This window comes from Pogoniulus pusillus, chromosome 13 (genome assembly GCF_015220805.1).
Source record: "Pogoniulus pusillus isolate bPogPus1 chromosome 13, bPogPus1.pri, whole genome shotgun sequence".
Classification (NCBI taxonomy): domain Eukaryota; kingdom Metazoa; phylum Chordata; class Aves; order Piciformes; family Lybiidae; genus Pogoniulus; species Pogoniulus pusillus.
In genome coordinates, this window is record NC_087276.1 from 27,858,303 (window position 1) to 27,874,595 (window position 16,293).

At 46.8% G+C, this 16,293-nt stretch overlaps 1 protein-coding gene across 2 annotated transcripts in view; it reads left to right on the forward strand.

Moving 5' to 3' along the window:
* Window positions 1-16,293, forward strand: part of C13H7orf50 (chromosome 13 C7orf50 homolog) — a 191,610-nt gene that overhangs the window by 165,994 nt on the left and 9,323 nt on the right. For both annotated transcript variants that reach the window (XM_064153713.1, XM_064153714.1), the window contains exon 3: window positions 15,659-15,740. In XM_064153713.1, coding sequence (XP_064009783.1) covers window positions 15,659-15,740 — 82 coding nt within the window. The remainder of the gene's footprint in view (window positions 1-15,658; window positions 15,741-16,293) is intronic.

A 16,293-nucleotide genomic window follows, 5' to 3' on the forward strand; every position in this document is an offset into this window, starting at 1 on the left:
GGGGCCCTCTTTATCTCCTCGTACCCCCCAGGACGTTCTTCATGGGAGGGAGGCTTAACAGTTGTTTTCATTTTCCCTTTCCCTTCTTTTTGGTCTGGGCACCAGTCTGACCAGAATTAAGTGCAAGGAAAGATGGACATCTGGAGAGGAGATGGGGCTGCAGTGCAGCACTGGAGTAGCATTTAGTCATAGCTTCCTTGCAGGAGCAGCACTGATTGCCTGTGCAGGGCTCAGATTTAATTCATTTCTGCTATTTCAACTCCTGCTCTGTCTTCTATTTAAGAATGTATGTAAAATAGAAAGCACATTTAGGTTAATAATGCAGTAATATAAGATGTGGGCTTTCAAGCCTGCTGCTGAACTAGCATCATAGAATCATAGAATCAGTCAGGGTTGGAAGGGACCACAAGGAGCAGCCAGTTCCAAGCCCCCTGCCATGCCCAGGGACACCCTACCCTAGAGCAGGCTGCACACAGCCTCAGCCAGCCTGGCCTGAAACACCTCCAGCCATGGGGCCTCAACCACCTCCCTGGGCAACCCATTCCAGCCTCTCACCACTCTCATGCTCAACAACTTCCTCCTCATGCCCAGCCTGAATCTCCCCACCTCCAGCTTTGCTCCATTCCCCCCAGTCCTGTCACTCCCTGACAGCCTCAAAACTCCCTCCCCAGCTTTTTTGTAGCCCACTTCAGATCCTGGAAGGCCACAAGAAGGTCACCTGGGAGCCTCCTCTTCTGCAGCCTGCACAGCCCCAACTCTTTCAGTCTATGCTCACAGCAGAGCTGCTGCAGCCCTCTGAGCATCCTCCTGGCCCTGCTCTGGACACACTCCAGCATCTTCACATCCTCCTTGTCCCAGGGGCTCCAGAGCTGGATGCAGTACTCCAGGTGGGATCTCAGTAGAGCACAGCAGAGGGGGAGAATCACCTCCCTGGCCCTGCTGGCCACACTTCTGATGCAGTCCAGGCTCTGTTGAACAAGACTGGTCCCAGGCCTGATCCCTGAGGGACTCCACTTGTTACTGGCCTCTACTTGGCCATGGAGCCATTGACAGCCACTCTTTGGGTGTGGCCATCAAGCCACTTCTTTATCCATCAGTGCTCCACCCATCAAACCCATGTGTCACCAGCTTGGAGACCAAGATGTGGTGCAGGACAGTGCCAGAGGCCTTGCTCAGCTCCAGGTAAATGCCATCAGTTGCTCACCCCCCATCTATGAATGTTGTGACCTGTTTATAGAAGGTTTTCTGTGCAATCAGGTGCAACCTGTCCTTATTTTGAACATCAGGAGAAAAAATGGGACAGTAAAAAAAAGGGTTTTATTTCCTGCATCTGTGATTCCTAAATTAAGCAAAAAGCCAAACAACCAAACCCCAAATGAAACCAAAACAAAGAAACAAACCCCAAACAAAATCAAAACAAAGAAACAAACCCTAAACAAAGGAACAAACCCCAAACAAAATAAAAACACAGAAACAAACCCCAAAGAAAGCCAAAACAAAGAAATAAGCCCCAAACAAAATCAAAACAAAGAAACAAACCCCAAAACAAAGAAACAAACCCCAAACAAAATAAAAACACAGAAACAAACCCAAAGAAAGCCAAAACAAAGAAACAAGCCCCAAACAAAATCAAAACAAAGAAACAAACCCCAAACAAAATAAAAACACAGAAACAAACCTCAAACAAACCCAAAACAAAGAAACAAACCCCAAAGAAAACCAAAACAAGGAAACAAACCCCAAACAAAATCAAAACAAAGAAACAAACCTCAAACAAACCCAAAACAAAGAAACAAACCCCAAAGAAAACCAAAACAAAGAAACAAACCCCAAACAAAATCAAAACAAAGAAACAAACCCCAAAGAAAGCCAAAACAAAGAAACAAACCCCAAACAAAATCAAAACAAAGAAACAAACCCAAAACAAAATCAAAACAAGGAAACGAACCCAAAACAAACCCAAAACAAAGAAACAAACCCCAAAGGAAATCAAAACAAAGAAAGAAACCCCAAACAAACCCAAAACAAAGAAAGAAACCCAAAACAAAGAAACAAACCTGAAACAAGCAAAACCAAAACAAAGAAACAAACCCCAAACAAAATCAAAACAAAGAAACAAACCCCAAAGAAAGCCAAAACAAAGAAACAAACCCCAAACAAAATCAAAACAAAGAAACAAACCTCAAACAAACCCAAAACAAAGAAACAAACCCCAAAGAAAACCAAAACAAGGAAACAAACCCCAAACAAAATCAAAACAAAGAAACAAACCCCAAAGAAAGCCAAAACAAAGAAACAAACCCCAAACAAAATCAAAACAAAGAAACAAACCTCAAACAAAATCAAAACAAAGAAACAAACCCCAAAGAAAGCCAAAACAAGAAAACAAACCCCAGACAAAATCAAAACAAAGAAACAAACCCCAAAGAAAGACAAAACAAAGAAACAAACCCCAAACAAAATCAAAACAAAGAAACAAACCTCAAACAAACCCAAAACAAAGAAACAAACCCCAAAGAAAGCCAAAACAAAGAAACAAACCTCAAACAAAATCAAAACAAAGAAACAAACCCCAAAGAAAGCCAAAACAAAGAAACAAGCAAAAATAACCCAAACCAAACTACCAAGCCCAAATTAAAATCATAGAATCATAGAATCAATCAGGTTGGAAGAGACCTCCAAGCTCATCCAGTCCAACCTAGCACCCAGCCCTGTCCAAACCCAAACAAATAACCAAACCCCAACCCCTCAAGAAAGAAACAAGGAACCCCAAAACAACCCACAAAAAAACCCCTAAGCAACCAACTAAAGAAACATCTCACCCCTCCTCCCCAAAAATAAGCTTCCTCCCTTTGCCTTTGCACAGGTCTTTGGTCGTTATCCTGTGTCTAAACCAGATGGAAGAATATATTAGGAGTTGGTTTTGAAGCCACAGGTTGAGGAATGGTGCCAGGATTTTCAGCCAAAAATGTGGCACTGATTCTAAAAGCTGTTGACAATTTTAGGAGGCTTTTCTCCTGGCACCAGAGCTCTGTTAGTGTCTCCTCTTCTCCTCTTCCAGGAAAAATAAGGAAAACCTTTCATAGAGTCATAGAATCAACCAGGTTGGAAGAGACTTCCAAGATCATCCAGGCCAACCTAGCACCCAGCCCTAGCCAGTCAACCAGAGCATGGCACTAAGTGCTTCCTCCAGGCTCTTCTTGAACACCTCCTTTATCTGAGTCCTAATACTTAAACATGTTCCTCAAAAGGAACAGCCTCATCCTTGAATGTAGCTAAATTTTAGCCTAGAGAAGAGGAGGCTCAGGGCAGAGCTCATTGCTGTCTACAACTACCTGAAAGGACATTGTAGCCAGGTGGGGTTGGGCTCTTCTGCCAGGCAAGCAGCAACAGAACAAGGGGACACAGTCTCAAGCTGTGCCAGGGCAGGTCTAGGCTGGATGTGAGGAGGAAGTTGTTGTCAGAGAGAGTGATTGGCATTGGAATGGGCTGCCCAGGGAGGTGGTGGAGTCACCATGCCTGGAGGTGTTGAAGCAAAGCCTGGCTGGGGCACTTAGTGCCATGGTCTGGTTGATTGTCTGGGACTGGGTGCTAGGTTGGCCTGGATGATCTTGGAGGTCTCTTCCAACCTGGCTGATTCTATTCTGTTCTGTTCTATTCTATTCTATTCTAATTTAAGAGTTAGAGACCTTAAAGAAATGAGGTGGTCTGAGGGGAAGGGAAGAGATTAGAGGCTGACATTTACTATCATTGTGGCCTTTGGGATTATATACAGTGAGGAAAAGTTTATACAGAAACTCTTCTGATACTCCTAATAAACTCCACTTAAAACTAATGTAGATTTAAACTCCTTTGAGTTCAGGTAGAATAAGATAATGTCTGAAATGGTTTTGTTGTGTTTGAGTTGTTTGGGTTTTTTTTAATCAACAGGTTTAGAAAACATCTAAAGAGAAGTGGAGTTCTCTCTGGGAATATTTGACTTTGCCTCTTTAGGGTTATAAAAGCCATACTGGGAAATATATATATGCATATATAGATGTGGGGCTGGGTGCTAGGTTGGACTGGATGATCTTGGAGGTCTCTTCCAAGCTTATTGATTCTGTGATTCTATCTTTGTCATTGGAATGGGCTGCCCAGGGAGGTGGTGAAGTTCAAAAAAAGACTTAGTGCCATGGTCTGGTTAACTGGACAGGGCTGGTTGCTAGGTTGGACTGGATGAGCTTGGAGATCTCTTCCAAGCTGTTTGATTCTATGGTCTAGTTGATTGGCTAGGGCTGGGTGCTAGGTTGAACTGGATGAGCTTGGAGGTCTCTTCCAAGCTCTTTGATTCTATGATCTGGTTGATTGGCTAGGGCTGGGTGCTAGGTTGGACTGGATGATCTTGGAGGTCTCTTCCAACCTGGTTGATTCTATGATTCTAATTTAATTAGCTTCCAAAGTGCATTTGAATGTTAGCAGTATAAATATAACGACTTTCTTCAGGAGTTGGAGTTACTGCTGGATGTCTGTGTAAGATTTTCACTGCAGTCATTTCAGTCAAGTCTTCTGAAAGTCTCTTCAGAAGTTAAATGTTGGAGTATTTTTTTTCCCCTCCAAATGAGAAAATTTGGCATCCCAGATCCTTGATGATATTTCCTCTTCTCTTGCAATGAGCACTGCAAGGCAGCTTTCTGGGCACCTGAGTGTTGCCAAAGGCAGACATTCAAAGCCAATCTTTTCCAAAGTAAATCAGTTTAAATGCCCCTGATAGAAATTGAAGAGAATTCTGAATGCCCCCAGTAAAAAAAAAATAAACACTTTGCCATTCCCCTTTAAACAATCCTGGTATGTTACATAACTGGAGCAAGAATTACTGCCCCTGCTTTGCTCTGGGCACTGTGGGGCATATATAAAACTTCCATCCACATCCAGAGATTGCTTTTTTATAGAGATCCATATAAAAGCTCCACCTGTAAAACAGCTCTTCTCCCACAGGAGTGAGCTTATGCCAAATGTCTGCTCCTTCCCTGCTTCCAGGGAGCCTTTCTGAAGTGCTGGCTTTCCAGCTCACCTGTTAGCCATATGTGGCAGCACACACTCTGCTGCTGGCCTGACTTGATACCAGTGCTCAAGAGTTTCCAAATGCAAAGTTTCTAAGGGCACTGAGCTGCCCTTGAACATCAGAGCAGGGCAGTTTGAAGTCACTGCTTTTGGATGTATTGGTGTAGTGCTTTTGGAGTGTGTCCCTCCACTAGATTAACCTGACTGACTCAGCCAGCTGGAAGTTAAGGAATGAAGCTTTATGTTTACAACTTAGCACATTGGACAAGCACAAAGATACAATATATTACAGATATTTACAACTTAAAAGTAATAAAGAAATGCAAGACCCCTCCCAGCAGCCAGAGTCCCCAGGAAGGGCTCCCAGAGAATCAGAGAATCAACCAGGTAGGAAGAGACCTCCAAGATCAGAGAATCAACCAGGTAGGAAGAGACCTCCAAGATCACAGAATCAAGCAGGTTGGAAGAGATCTCCAAGATCATCCAGGCCAAACTAGCACCCAGCCCTAGCCAATCAACCAGACCATGGCACTAAGTGCCTCATCCATTCTTTTCTTCAGTACCTCCAGGGACAGTGACTCCACCACCTCCCTGGGCAGCCCATTCCAATGCCAATCACTCTCTCTGACAACAACTTCCTCCTCACATCCAGACTAGACCTCCCCTGGCACAGCTTGAGACTGTGTCTCCTTGTTCTGCTGCTGGTTGTCTGGGAGAAGAGACCAACCCCACCCGGCTACAGCCTCCCTGCAGGTAGTTGTAGACAGCAATAAGGTTCCCCCTGAGCCTCCTCTTCTGCAGGCTGCACACCCCCAGCTCCCTCAGCCTCTCCTCACAGGGCTGTGCTCCAGGCACCTCACCAGCTTCATTGCCCTTCTCTGGACACCTTCCAGCACCTCAACATCTCTCTTGAATGGAGGAGCCCAGAACTGAAGTATTGAAGAAAAGAATGGCAACTCCACCACCTCCCTGGGCAGCCCATATCCAATCAACTAGACCATGGCACTAAGTGCCTCATCCAGTCCTTGTCCAACCCACCCTTTCACCTTCTTTCTACCCCCTTCCTTATCTCACAACCTCCCTTACATGCCAGGTGATCTGGAAAGGTCACCAAGTGGTGCTAGAAGCAGAGAGATTAATTGGTAACTGTGCAGGTTGAGGCAGAAGAGTTAATAGGGCAACAGCCAGGCAGAGACTGCCTTATCTTTGTGTCCTTGTTCTCACATGTCCCAGCAGAAGGAGTGGGTGATATAGACATCACTATTCTTTTCTTTGCACAGCCAATGATCTAATTCCTCTCATTAAAATATTCCAGTTAGGCTCAAAGCAGCACAACTGGGTTGTGGAATGTTACAGCAAAGCACTGAGGTGCCAAGCATTTCAGCAAGGCTTGGCACTTCTTTGAGGCAGTGTTTTAGAGCATGGCTGTGTTTTAGAGCATGGCTGTTCTTTATGGAGGGAGCAGCTGGTAGCCACATGGCAGGGATAGAGCTGGGAGTGCAGAAATGAGCCCTTTGTGCTGTTTGAAGAACACCTGGGGAATAACATGCTGGATTCCTTCATTGTGTGCCCAAACTTCTCTTCAGCCTTCCTTGTGGGAGATATAGAAGATCACAAGTGATCCTTAAAGACAGACTTCAGGGTGGTGAATAACTGAATGAATCATAGAATCTGGAATGTCAGGGGCTGGAAGGGACCTGGAAAGCTCATCCAGTCCCACCTCCCTGCCAGAGCAGGATCTCCTATACCAGGTCACACAGGAATGCATTCAGGCAGGGTTTGAATATCTCCAGGGAGGGAGACTCCACAACCCCCCTGGGCAGCCTGTTCCAGGGTTCTGTCACCCTCACAGGGAAAGAAAAATCCTCCTCATATTTGAATGAAACTTCCTGTGCCTCAGCTTCCACACATTGCCCCTTGTCCTGTCATCAGGCAGCACCCAGCAGAGCCTGGCTCCAGCCTCCTGGCACTCACCCTTACATAAACCCTCACAGTATCATACAGTCAGCCAGATTGGAAGAGCTCTCCAAGCTCAGCCAGGCCAACCTAGCACCCAGCCCTGTCCAGTCAACCAGACCATGGCACTAAGTGCCTCATCCAGGCTTGGCTTCAACACCTCCAGGGATGGCAACTCCACCACCTCCCTGGGCAGCCCATTCCAATGCCAATCACTCTCTCTGACAACAACTTCCTCCTAGCATCCAGCCTAGACCTCCCCTGCCACAGCTTGAGACTGTGTCCCCTTCTTCTGTTGCTGGGTGCCTGGCAGAAGAGCCCAACCCCACCTGGCTACAGCCTCCCTTCAGGTAGTTGTAGACAGCAATGAGCTTTGCCCTGAGCCTCCTCTGCTGCAGGCTGCACACCCCCAGCTCCCTCAGCCTCTCCTCACAGAGCTGTGCTCCAGGCCTCTCACCAGCTTCGTTGCCTCTCTCTGGGCAGGTGATGTACCAAACCAGAAATGCCCAGGTGCATGAGGTGGGAAGAATGTAGCAGTTTCTGTATGGTGTCATAGTTTGCTGCTTTTAATGTGCTCAGCAGATCTTTTCAGTGTAGCCTTGAATGCAGAGTAATGAACCAGATCTGTTCCTCTCTTCCTCCTTTAAGATTCAGTGAAGCTGGAGAGACTAATTCATAAGGATCCCCTTGGATGAATCACAGGAGTGCAAGAGGAGGCTGCACTCTGACCTGGTCCTCAGGGATGGAGAAACTCTTCCATTTAACTCCCTGATGCTAAGCCTGAGAGCCTGAGCTCTGTGTTGGAGAGATCTAAATTTGGTGGCAATCTTTATTCTTGGGTAGATAGGGTAGAAACTGAGGCTTGGGAAGTTTCATTTAAACATGAGGAGGATTTTTTTCCCCTGGGAAGATGGCAGAACACTGGCACAGGCTGTCCAGGGGGGTTGTGCAGTCTCCCTCCCTGGAGATATTCCAAAGCCACCTGGATGCATTCCTGTGCAATCTGGAATAGGAGATCCTGCTCTGGCAGGGGGTTGGACTGGATGAGCTTTCCAGGTTCCTTCCAGCCCCTGACATTCTGTGATATCCAGGCTGAAAGGTGTATCTTAAGTGAGCAGAGCCATCAGTGGCACAAAATTGGAGCAGCAGATGTAGGTTGAGTCCAGGTGCCCTTACATTTGGCATGCATCAGTGCTGTCTTTTCTCCTGGAGAAGTTAGCAGCAGACACAGGTCTTGAGGCTTGTCTCCAACCCAGTCCTCTTTTCCAGCAAAATGATTAAATCTTAGCACAGAGCTTTCCTCCATGCAGGGCATTATTTAGGAATTAGGACAGCTTGGTGGTGTTTTGTCCTGCCCAGCAGTCTGAGCAGATGCATTGTGTTGTCTTCCTGAATCCAATTTGTAACAATAATGTTGTTTGGTTTTTTTCTTTTTCATCTTACTGTGTTTCTGGAACCAATTTGACTACTCTTAGAATCCTAGAATCCAGCAGAACCATAGAATGGAGTGTGTCCAGAGCAGGACCAGGAGGATGCTGAGAGGGCTGCAGCAGCTCTGCTGTGAGCACAGACTGAAAGAGTTGGGGCTGTGCAGGCTGCAGAAGAGGAGGCTCTGAGGTGACCTTCTTGTGGCCTTCCAGGATCTGAAGGGGGCTACAGAAAAGCTGGGGAGGGACTTTTGAGGCTGTCAGGGAGTGACAGGACTGGGGGGAATGGAGCAAAGCTGGAGGTGATTCAGGCTGGCTGTGAGGAGGAAGTTGTTGAGCATGAGAGTGGTGAGAGGCTGGACTGGGTTGCCCAGGGAGGTGGTTGAGGCCCCATGGCTGGAGGTGTTTCAGGCCAGGTTGGCTGAGGCTGTGGGCAGCCTGCACTAGGGTAGGGTGTCCCTGGGCATGGCAGGGGAGTTGGAACTGGCTGCTCCTTGTGGTCCCTTCCAACCCTAACTGATTCTATGATTTTAGGTTGGGAAAGTCTTCCCTCCCCTTCTCTTCCTATGAGGACATCCCAGAGAGTGCTTTGCCTTCCATGCTGCCAGTAGCCTCCTTATGCTGCCCAGTGCTGTGGAAATAGATATGTGTGAGATTGTTTTAATGTAGAGACTGGAAGTGATCTGGGAGCTGGACCAGTAAGAATCTTGGGCAGCTTTTCTATGTGATGCTCTTATGCTAAAAAGCAAAAAGCTCAATTGTGAAATTCCCTAAGCCAGGTCATTAATTTGCTTATCTCCCTGTGTATGTTCAGTTTCAAAGCCATTTAGGAAGGTCATTTCCACAAATGCAAAAGAAAAACACAAAGTTTCTCTTTAACTAAAGTCAACCAATTGAGAGTCAACCAATTTGAATCTCTCTTATGAGCTAGAGCTCATAAGAGAGATTCAAACATGAACTGTGTGAAAAAGGCAATTAGAGCTTGTACAGTCTATTGAAAATTAGCCTGAGGCATATGTGGGAAACTCACATTTTATGTGTGTGTATTTGAACTCCAACCCCATGGCTTATATTACAGCTGGACTTAGGCTACCAAATTGGTTGTAATTTGGTTGAGTGCTGTGTCCAGTTCTGGGCTCCTCAATTCAAGAGAGATGTTGAGGTGCTGGAAGGTGCCCAGAGAAGGGCAATGAAGCTGGGGAGGGGCCTGGAGCAGAGCCCTGTGAGGAGAGGCTGAGGGAGCTGGGGGTGTGCAGCCTGCAGAAGAGGAGGCTCAGGGCAGAGCTCATTGCTGTCTGCAGCTACCTGAAGGGAGGCTGTAGCCAGGTGGGGTTGGGCTCTTCTGCCAGGCACCCAGCAGCAGAACAAGGGGACACAGTCTCAAGTTGTGCCAGGGGAGGTCTAGGCTGGATGTTAGGAGGAAGTTGTTGTCAGAGAGAGTGATTGGCATTGGAATGGGCTGCCCAGGGAGGTGGTGGAGTTGCTGTGCCTGGAGGTGTTGAAGCCAAGCCTGGCTGAGGCACTTAGTGCCATGGTCTGGTTGATTGTCTAGGGCTGGGTGCTAGGTTGGCCTGGATGCTCTTGGAGGTCTCTCCCAACCTGGCTGATTCTATGAGTCTGTGTTTCTATGATTCTAAGAGGTTATGATGTCTGTAAAAAGAAGTTCTTTTTTTATTTGAGCTCTGATGTGGTTTGCCTTACTCTGTGTGTTTAAACACTCACAGGAAAAGCCTTTTCTACTGCTGCAGTATGTCAAGGAAGCTTATCTGCATATAAACAGCAGAGTGAGCCCTCTCTTGTGTTACTAAGCCTTAACTTTTGAGTTTAAAAGTTGAGCATTTCTGAAAGCTGACTAGTTGGGCCATTCTGCTGAAAGGAGGCAGCTCTCTGTCATGCACTGATCCTTTCCATGGGCTTTCAAGCTGTGGCAGGAGTAGGAAACAAACTGTCATAGGAGTCAGTGGAAAACTTTTATTTGCATGGCTGTTGGGAGGGGTCTAATTACAGGGAGCAGCTGCCACATTATCTGTCTTAAAGATTGTGCATCCATTATCCTGAGTGGTTTCTTCACAGCCTGGTCACAGGCTCACAGGATGTTAGGGGTTGGAAGGGACCCAAAGAGATCATCAAGTACAATCCCCCTGCCAGAGCAGGGCAACACTGTCTAACACAGATCACTGAGGAACACATCCAGACAGGCCTGGAAAGTCTCCAGGGAAGGAGATCCCAAAAACTTGCAATGAAGCTGGGGAGGGGCCTGGAGCAGAGCCCTGTGAGGAGAGGCTGAGGGAGCTGGGGGTGTGCAGCCTGCAGAAGAGGAGGCTCAGGGCAGAGCTCATTGCTGTCTACAACTACCTGAAGGGAGGCTGTAGCCGGGTGGGGTTGAGCTCTTCTGCCATGCAAGCAGCAACAGAACAAGGAGACACAGTCTCGAGTTGTGCCATGGGGAGGTCTAGTCTGGATGTTAGGAGGAAGTTGTTGTCAGAGAGAGTGATTGGCATTGGAATGGGCTGCCCAGGGAGGTGGTGGAGTTGCTGTTGCTGGAGGTGTTGAAGCCAAGCATGGCTGAGGCACTTAGTGCCATGGTCTGGTTGACTGGACAGGGCTGGCTGCTAGGTTGGGCTGAATAATCTTGGACGTCTCTTCCAAACAGGTCTTCTTCTGAACACCTCCAGGGATGGCAACTCCACCACCTCCCTGGGCAGCCCATTCCAATGCCAATCACTCTCTCTGCCAACAACTTCCTCCTAACATCCAGCCTAGACCTCCCCTGCCACAACTTGAGACTGTGTCCCCTTCTTCTGTTGTTTACCCTTTGCCTTTTACAGTTTGTACACTTTGTTGTTTACAACTTTGGCTTTTCATCCCTTTTAGCCAACCAATGAATGATACAGACTTTATTACTCTGCTGCAACCAATGATCTAATTCCTCTTATTAGAATACTCCAGTCAGCTTTAAACCCTTGCAGTGCTAGACAGTGACGTCTTGGTTTGAGAGTTCCTCTTTTCCAATGCCAGTTGATACAACCACGGATGGAGCAGCAGCTAAAAAACTTGGGAACCTTTTCTGAGAAGATGTATATGAAAAAAAAATACTACTTTGAAAGAAAATCATAATCAATTAGCATCTCATTCTGACAGGACAGAGCACAAGAAGTTATTTGTCAGGCTCCAGCGCTATAATGGGCACAAACCTACTTTTTCTTGCAGTGGATTATGTTAAAGTATTTGCTGTTTATATTCATGGCTGTGGTGTGTATATAGAGTGGAACTTTTCAGGAAGACTTGCTGAAGCTTTTGTTTGTTTCTGCTAGAGAACTCCCTAGAGTGAAAGTCAATGGAGCATCTTAGATGCAGGAGTCTAGTGGCTTGCCTTAACGTGGAGAAGAGAGCATATGGTTTTAGTAATAGGCTAATAAGAGCAATTAACCTTATAGTGCACTCATTTGTTGGTCTCAGTTGTTTATAAACCAGGCAATAAAGATATTTTAACATCCTAAAGCTTTATAGGAGATTAGTGAAGGCAGTCTGTATTTTTCAAGTTAGTGCCCAGCAGTACTCAGGTGAGAGCACAAGTGGCAGCAACCAAACAGGCAGAGAGTCAGCTGTGCTGAGTGCTGGGTGGTGTGTCTGACCAAGGGATGTCTGACCAAATGGACTGAGCAGAGAGTGCAGGCTAAAGAAACAAAGACCTGTGGCCAAGGTTTTCATTAGGAGAGGGACTGTTTTCACAGGATGCAGAGCCAGATCTGCCATTCAGCTTGTTCTTGTCACCTGGCAAAGATTATGTTGTAAACTAGTTCCAGGCTTATGGAAAGTGAGAGAGGATTTTCAACTTGCTGCATGTGCAGTTAGAATCATAGAATCAAGCAGGTTGGAAGAGACCTCCAAGATCATCCAGGCCAACCTAGCACCCAGCCCTGTCCAATCATCTAGACCATGGCACTAAATGCCTCATCCAGGCTTTGCTTCAACACCTCCGAAGAGAGTGATTTGCCATTGGAATGGGCTGCCCAGGGAGGTGGTGGAGGCACCATCCCTGGAGGTGTTCAGGAAAAGCCTGGATGAGGCACTTAGTGCCATGGTCTGGTTGACTGGATAGGGCTGGGTGCTAGGTTGGCCTGGATGAGCTTGGAGGTCTCTTCCAACCTGCCTGATTCTATGACTTCTATGAGTATGACCTGCAGGGACAGCGACTCCACCACCTCCCTGGGCTGCCCATTCCAATGCCAATCACTCTCTCTGACAACAACTTCCTCCTGACATCCAGCCTAGACCTGCCCTGGCACAACTTGACACTGTCCCCTTGTTCTCTTGCTGGTTGCCTGGGAGAAGAGCCCAACCCCACCTGGCTACAGCCTCCCTTCAGGTAGTTGTAGACAGCAATGAGATCACCTCTGGGCCTCCCTGGTCTCTTTTGTCACAGCCACGTTCCAGGGTAAGTATGCATTTATGGTGTTCTTTCTCCTTAGCAACCTCTCATATAACATCTGCCATGGAACTGCTCAGGAAGATGGACTTCATGAAACAGTGAGATTCTTGTAACAGCAGACACCATCTTTCTTCACAGAGAGAGCTCTCAAACTTTGGAATGGTCTGCCCAGGGCAGGGGTAGAGTCACTATCCCAGGAGGTGTGTAAGCAGCCTGTGGACCTGGGGCTTCAAGACATGGTTTAGGATTGACCCTAAGTTGGGCTGGATGATCTTTGAGGTTTCTTCCAACCAGATGTTTTCTGTGATTTCTATACTTTGTAATTTTTTTGGTTGGTTTGGTTTTAAGGGACTTTTGTCACCTGGCAAACAAAGGAATTGAGTACAAATGAGACAGTAGCTTGCCCCACAAGCTGCACTCAGAAGAAAACTCCTTTTGACTTTGTTCTCTGTTGACTTTTCCCAGGCAACCAGCAACAGAACAAGGGGACACAGTCTCAAGTTGTGCCAGGGAAAGTATAGGCTGGATGTTAGGAGGAAGTTGTTGGCAGAGAGAGTGATTGGCATTGGAATGAGCTGCCCAGGGAGGTGGTGGAGTCGCTGTGCCTGGAGGTGTTGAAGCAAAGCCTGGCTGAGGCACTTAGTGCCATGGTCTGGTTGACTGGATAGGGCTGGGTGCTAGGTTGGCCTGGATGATCTTGGAGGTCTCTTCCAACCTGGTTGATTCTATGACTGCTTCTTTATAGGTGTTTTCATTTGAGTGTTGTTGCTGCCCAGTTGGGCATGAAGGGCTGCAAAGCCAAATGGCATGAAGGGCTGAGGGATCTCTATTTTGCTGGTACTTGGGTTTCTAGGTTGGTCGCAGGCTCACAGGATGTCAGGGGTTGGAACAGACCCAAAGAGATCATCAAGTCCAAACCCCTGCCAGAGCAGGACCATACAATCTAGCTCAGGTCACACAGGAACACATCCAGACAGGCCTTGAAAGGCTCCAAAGAAGGAGACTCCACAACCTCTCTGGACAGCCTGTGCCAGTGCTCTGGGACCCTTACAGTCAAGAAGTTCCTTGTGTTGAGCTGGAACCTCCTGTGCTGCAGCTTACACCCATTGCTCCTTGTTCTATCTCAGGGAGCAGTAAGCAGAGCCTGCCCCCTCCCTCCTCACCCCCAGTCCTCAGATACTTATAGACATTGATTACATCCTCTCAGTCTTCTCTTCTCCAGCCTAAACAGCCCCAGGTCCCTCAGCCTCTCCTCATCAAGCAGTGCTCCAGTCCCCTCATCACCCTCACAGCCCTCTGCTGGACCCTCTCCAGCAGATCCCTGTCCCTCTTAAACTGAAGAGCCCAAAACTGGTGCTGATGGGAGAAGGAAAGAATGGTATCCACATAACAAAGGAGCCTTTGGGCTCCTGCTTTTCTGCAAGTTTCCTGAACTTTTGCCTATTTATTGACAATGTCCCCAAAGAGACCTTTAAATCAATTCATTGGTGGCTTTCATTCAGTGCGTTGTGTGGTCGTGATTAGTTTTGTCTGCCCTGCTTGGTTTACTGCTGGTCTTTACTGGCTCTGTTGGTTAACAGGCATTTTAATTGGACTTGGCTAGTGATAACCCTAATGAGCTGGTGCTGCTTTTCCTTTATTCTGAATTTTACAGCCCAGACAATGATTTTTTTTCTTGATGCTGAGCTTTCTGCAGAGGGCTTCCATGAAGCCCTTCTGTACAAATCTGTGTTCCTGGGTTGGTTTTTTTTTCTCCTCTTTCATTGAATTGCCTGAACAATGTACTTGCTGGTGCAGCATTCACTGACTGTGAGGACTCTCTTGCTTTATTAGACTTGACAGTGTTTAAACAATACTAATTCTCCTACCCAGCTGGCTTCTCAATTGATTTCTGTGCTCTCTATTGCTGTGTAAAACAAGCTAGGGCATTAAAGGCGTCTTGCATGCTGCTCTCTGGGGATTTGTTTTGCTTTAGAGAAAAATCAAATCAGTGAAAACTTTCTGATGATCTTGGAGGTCTCTTCCAAGCTGGTTGATTCTATGATTCTATATGTTGGTTTGTTTTTTTTTTTTTCCCTGAGTCTTTAAATGATATTTCAAGGTACTGACACATTTTGTACACTCTGCTAAGCTGCTGGTGTTTGAGCACATACTGGTTAAGAGCTGTATTCATTTTGTAGTGACATTTCATGGAATCATAGCATCAACCAGGTTGGAAGAGACCTCCAAGCTCATCCAGGCCAACCTAGCACCCAGCCCTGTCCAATCAACTAGACCATGACACTAAGTGCCTCAGCCAGTCTCCTCTTGAACACCTCCAGGGATGGTGACTCCACCACCTCCCTGGGCAGCCCATTCCAATGCCAATCACTCTCTCTGCCAAGAACTTCCTCCTCACATCCAGCCTAGACCTGCCCTGGCACAACTTGACACTCTGTCCCCTTCTTCTGTTGCTGGTTGCCTGGGAATTGCCTGAAGTAATTTCACAGATTCATAGAATCAGTCAGGGTTGGAAGGGACCAAAAGGATTATCCATTTCCAAACTCCTCTGCCATGCCCAGGGACACCCTACCCTAGATCAGGCTGCCCACAGCCTCAGCCAGCCTGGCCTTAAACACCTCCAGCCATGGGGCCTCAACCACCTTTCTGGGCAACCCATTCCAGCCTCTCACCAACCTCATGGTGAAGATCTTCCTAACATACATTTTGAATCTCCCCACTTCCAGCTTTGCTCCATCCCTCCTGGTCCTTTAGCTACCTGATATCCTAAAATTCTTTGTTCTGTTCTGTTTGTTTGCTGCAGCTGGTCTGAAAACCCAGAGGAGTGGAAGTTTCAGAAGACAAGACAAACCTGGCTTCTCTTGCACATGTATGACAGAGAGAAGGTTTGTATCAGCACTGCCTTTTCTCAGAGTGAGAAACTAGCTTCAAACTAGCACACAGAGCAAAGCTTGGAGCATTACTTTTAGCTGCTCTTTTCTAACCAGAAGCTGCTCCTAGGAGCCATGCAGTTTTCTCCTATCTCTTGACAAGAATTTCTCAATCATTTCCTTCATTTTTAACCCAAATGCTTGCAGTTCATCACTCCTGTGTACGCTGGATTTTGAGCCTTGGTCAATGCCGAGTGTAAGTAGAGCAGGTTCTTGTTTTAGATAGATCTGGTGCTTGCTGAGGATTTGAGTCACATCCTTCATTTGAATTTCTGCATGTCCTGTAAAGCAGGATTCTCATCTTGCTTCAGCTATCTCTGGCTCCATCTAAGTTGCACAGCCATCTTCTTGCCAAGATGTTAAAATAGCTTTCTCATTAAAATATAAGTGAAACCCGATGTCAGCTGTGGAAAAAAAAGCATAAAGCACAACCAGAAGCTTTGCATCATGACTGAAACCCATTCAGTTCATAACTTAAAAAACAACTGACAGGCTGGAGGGCAGGGAT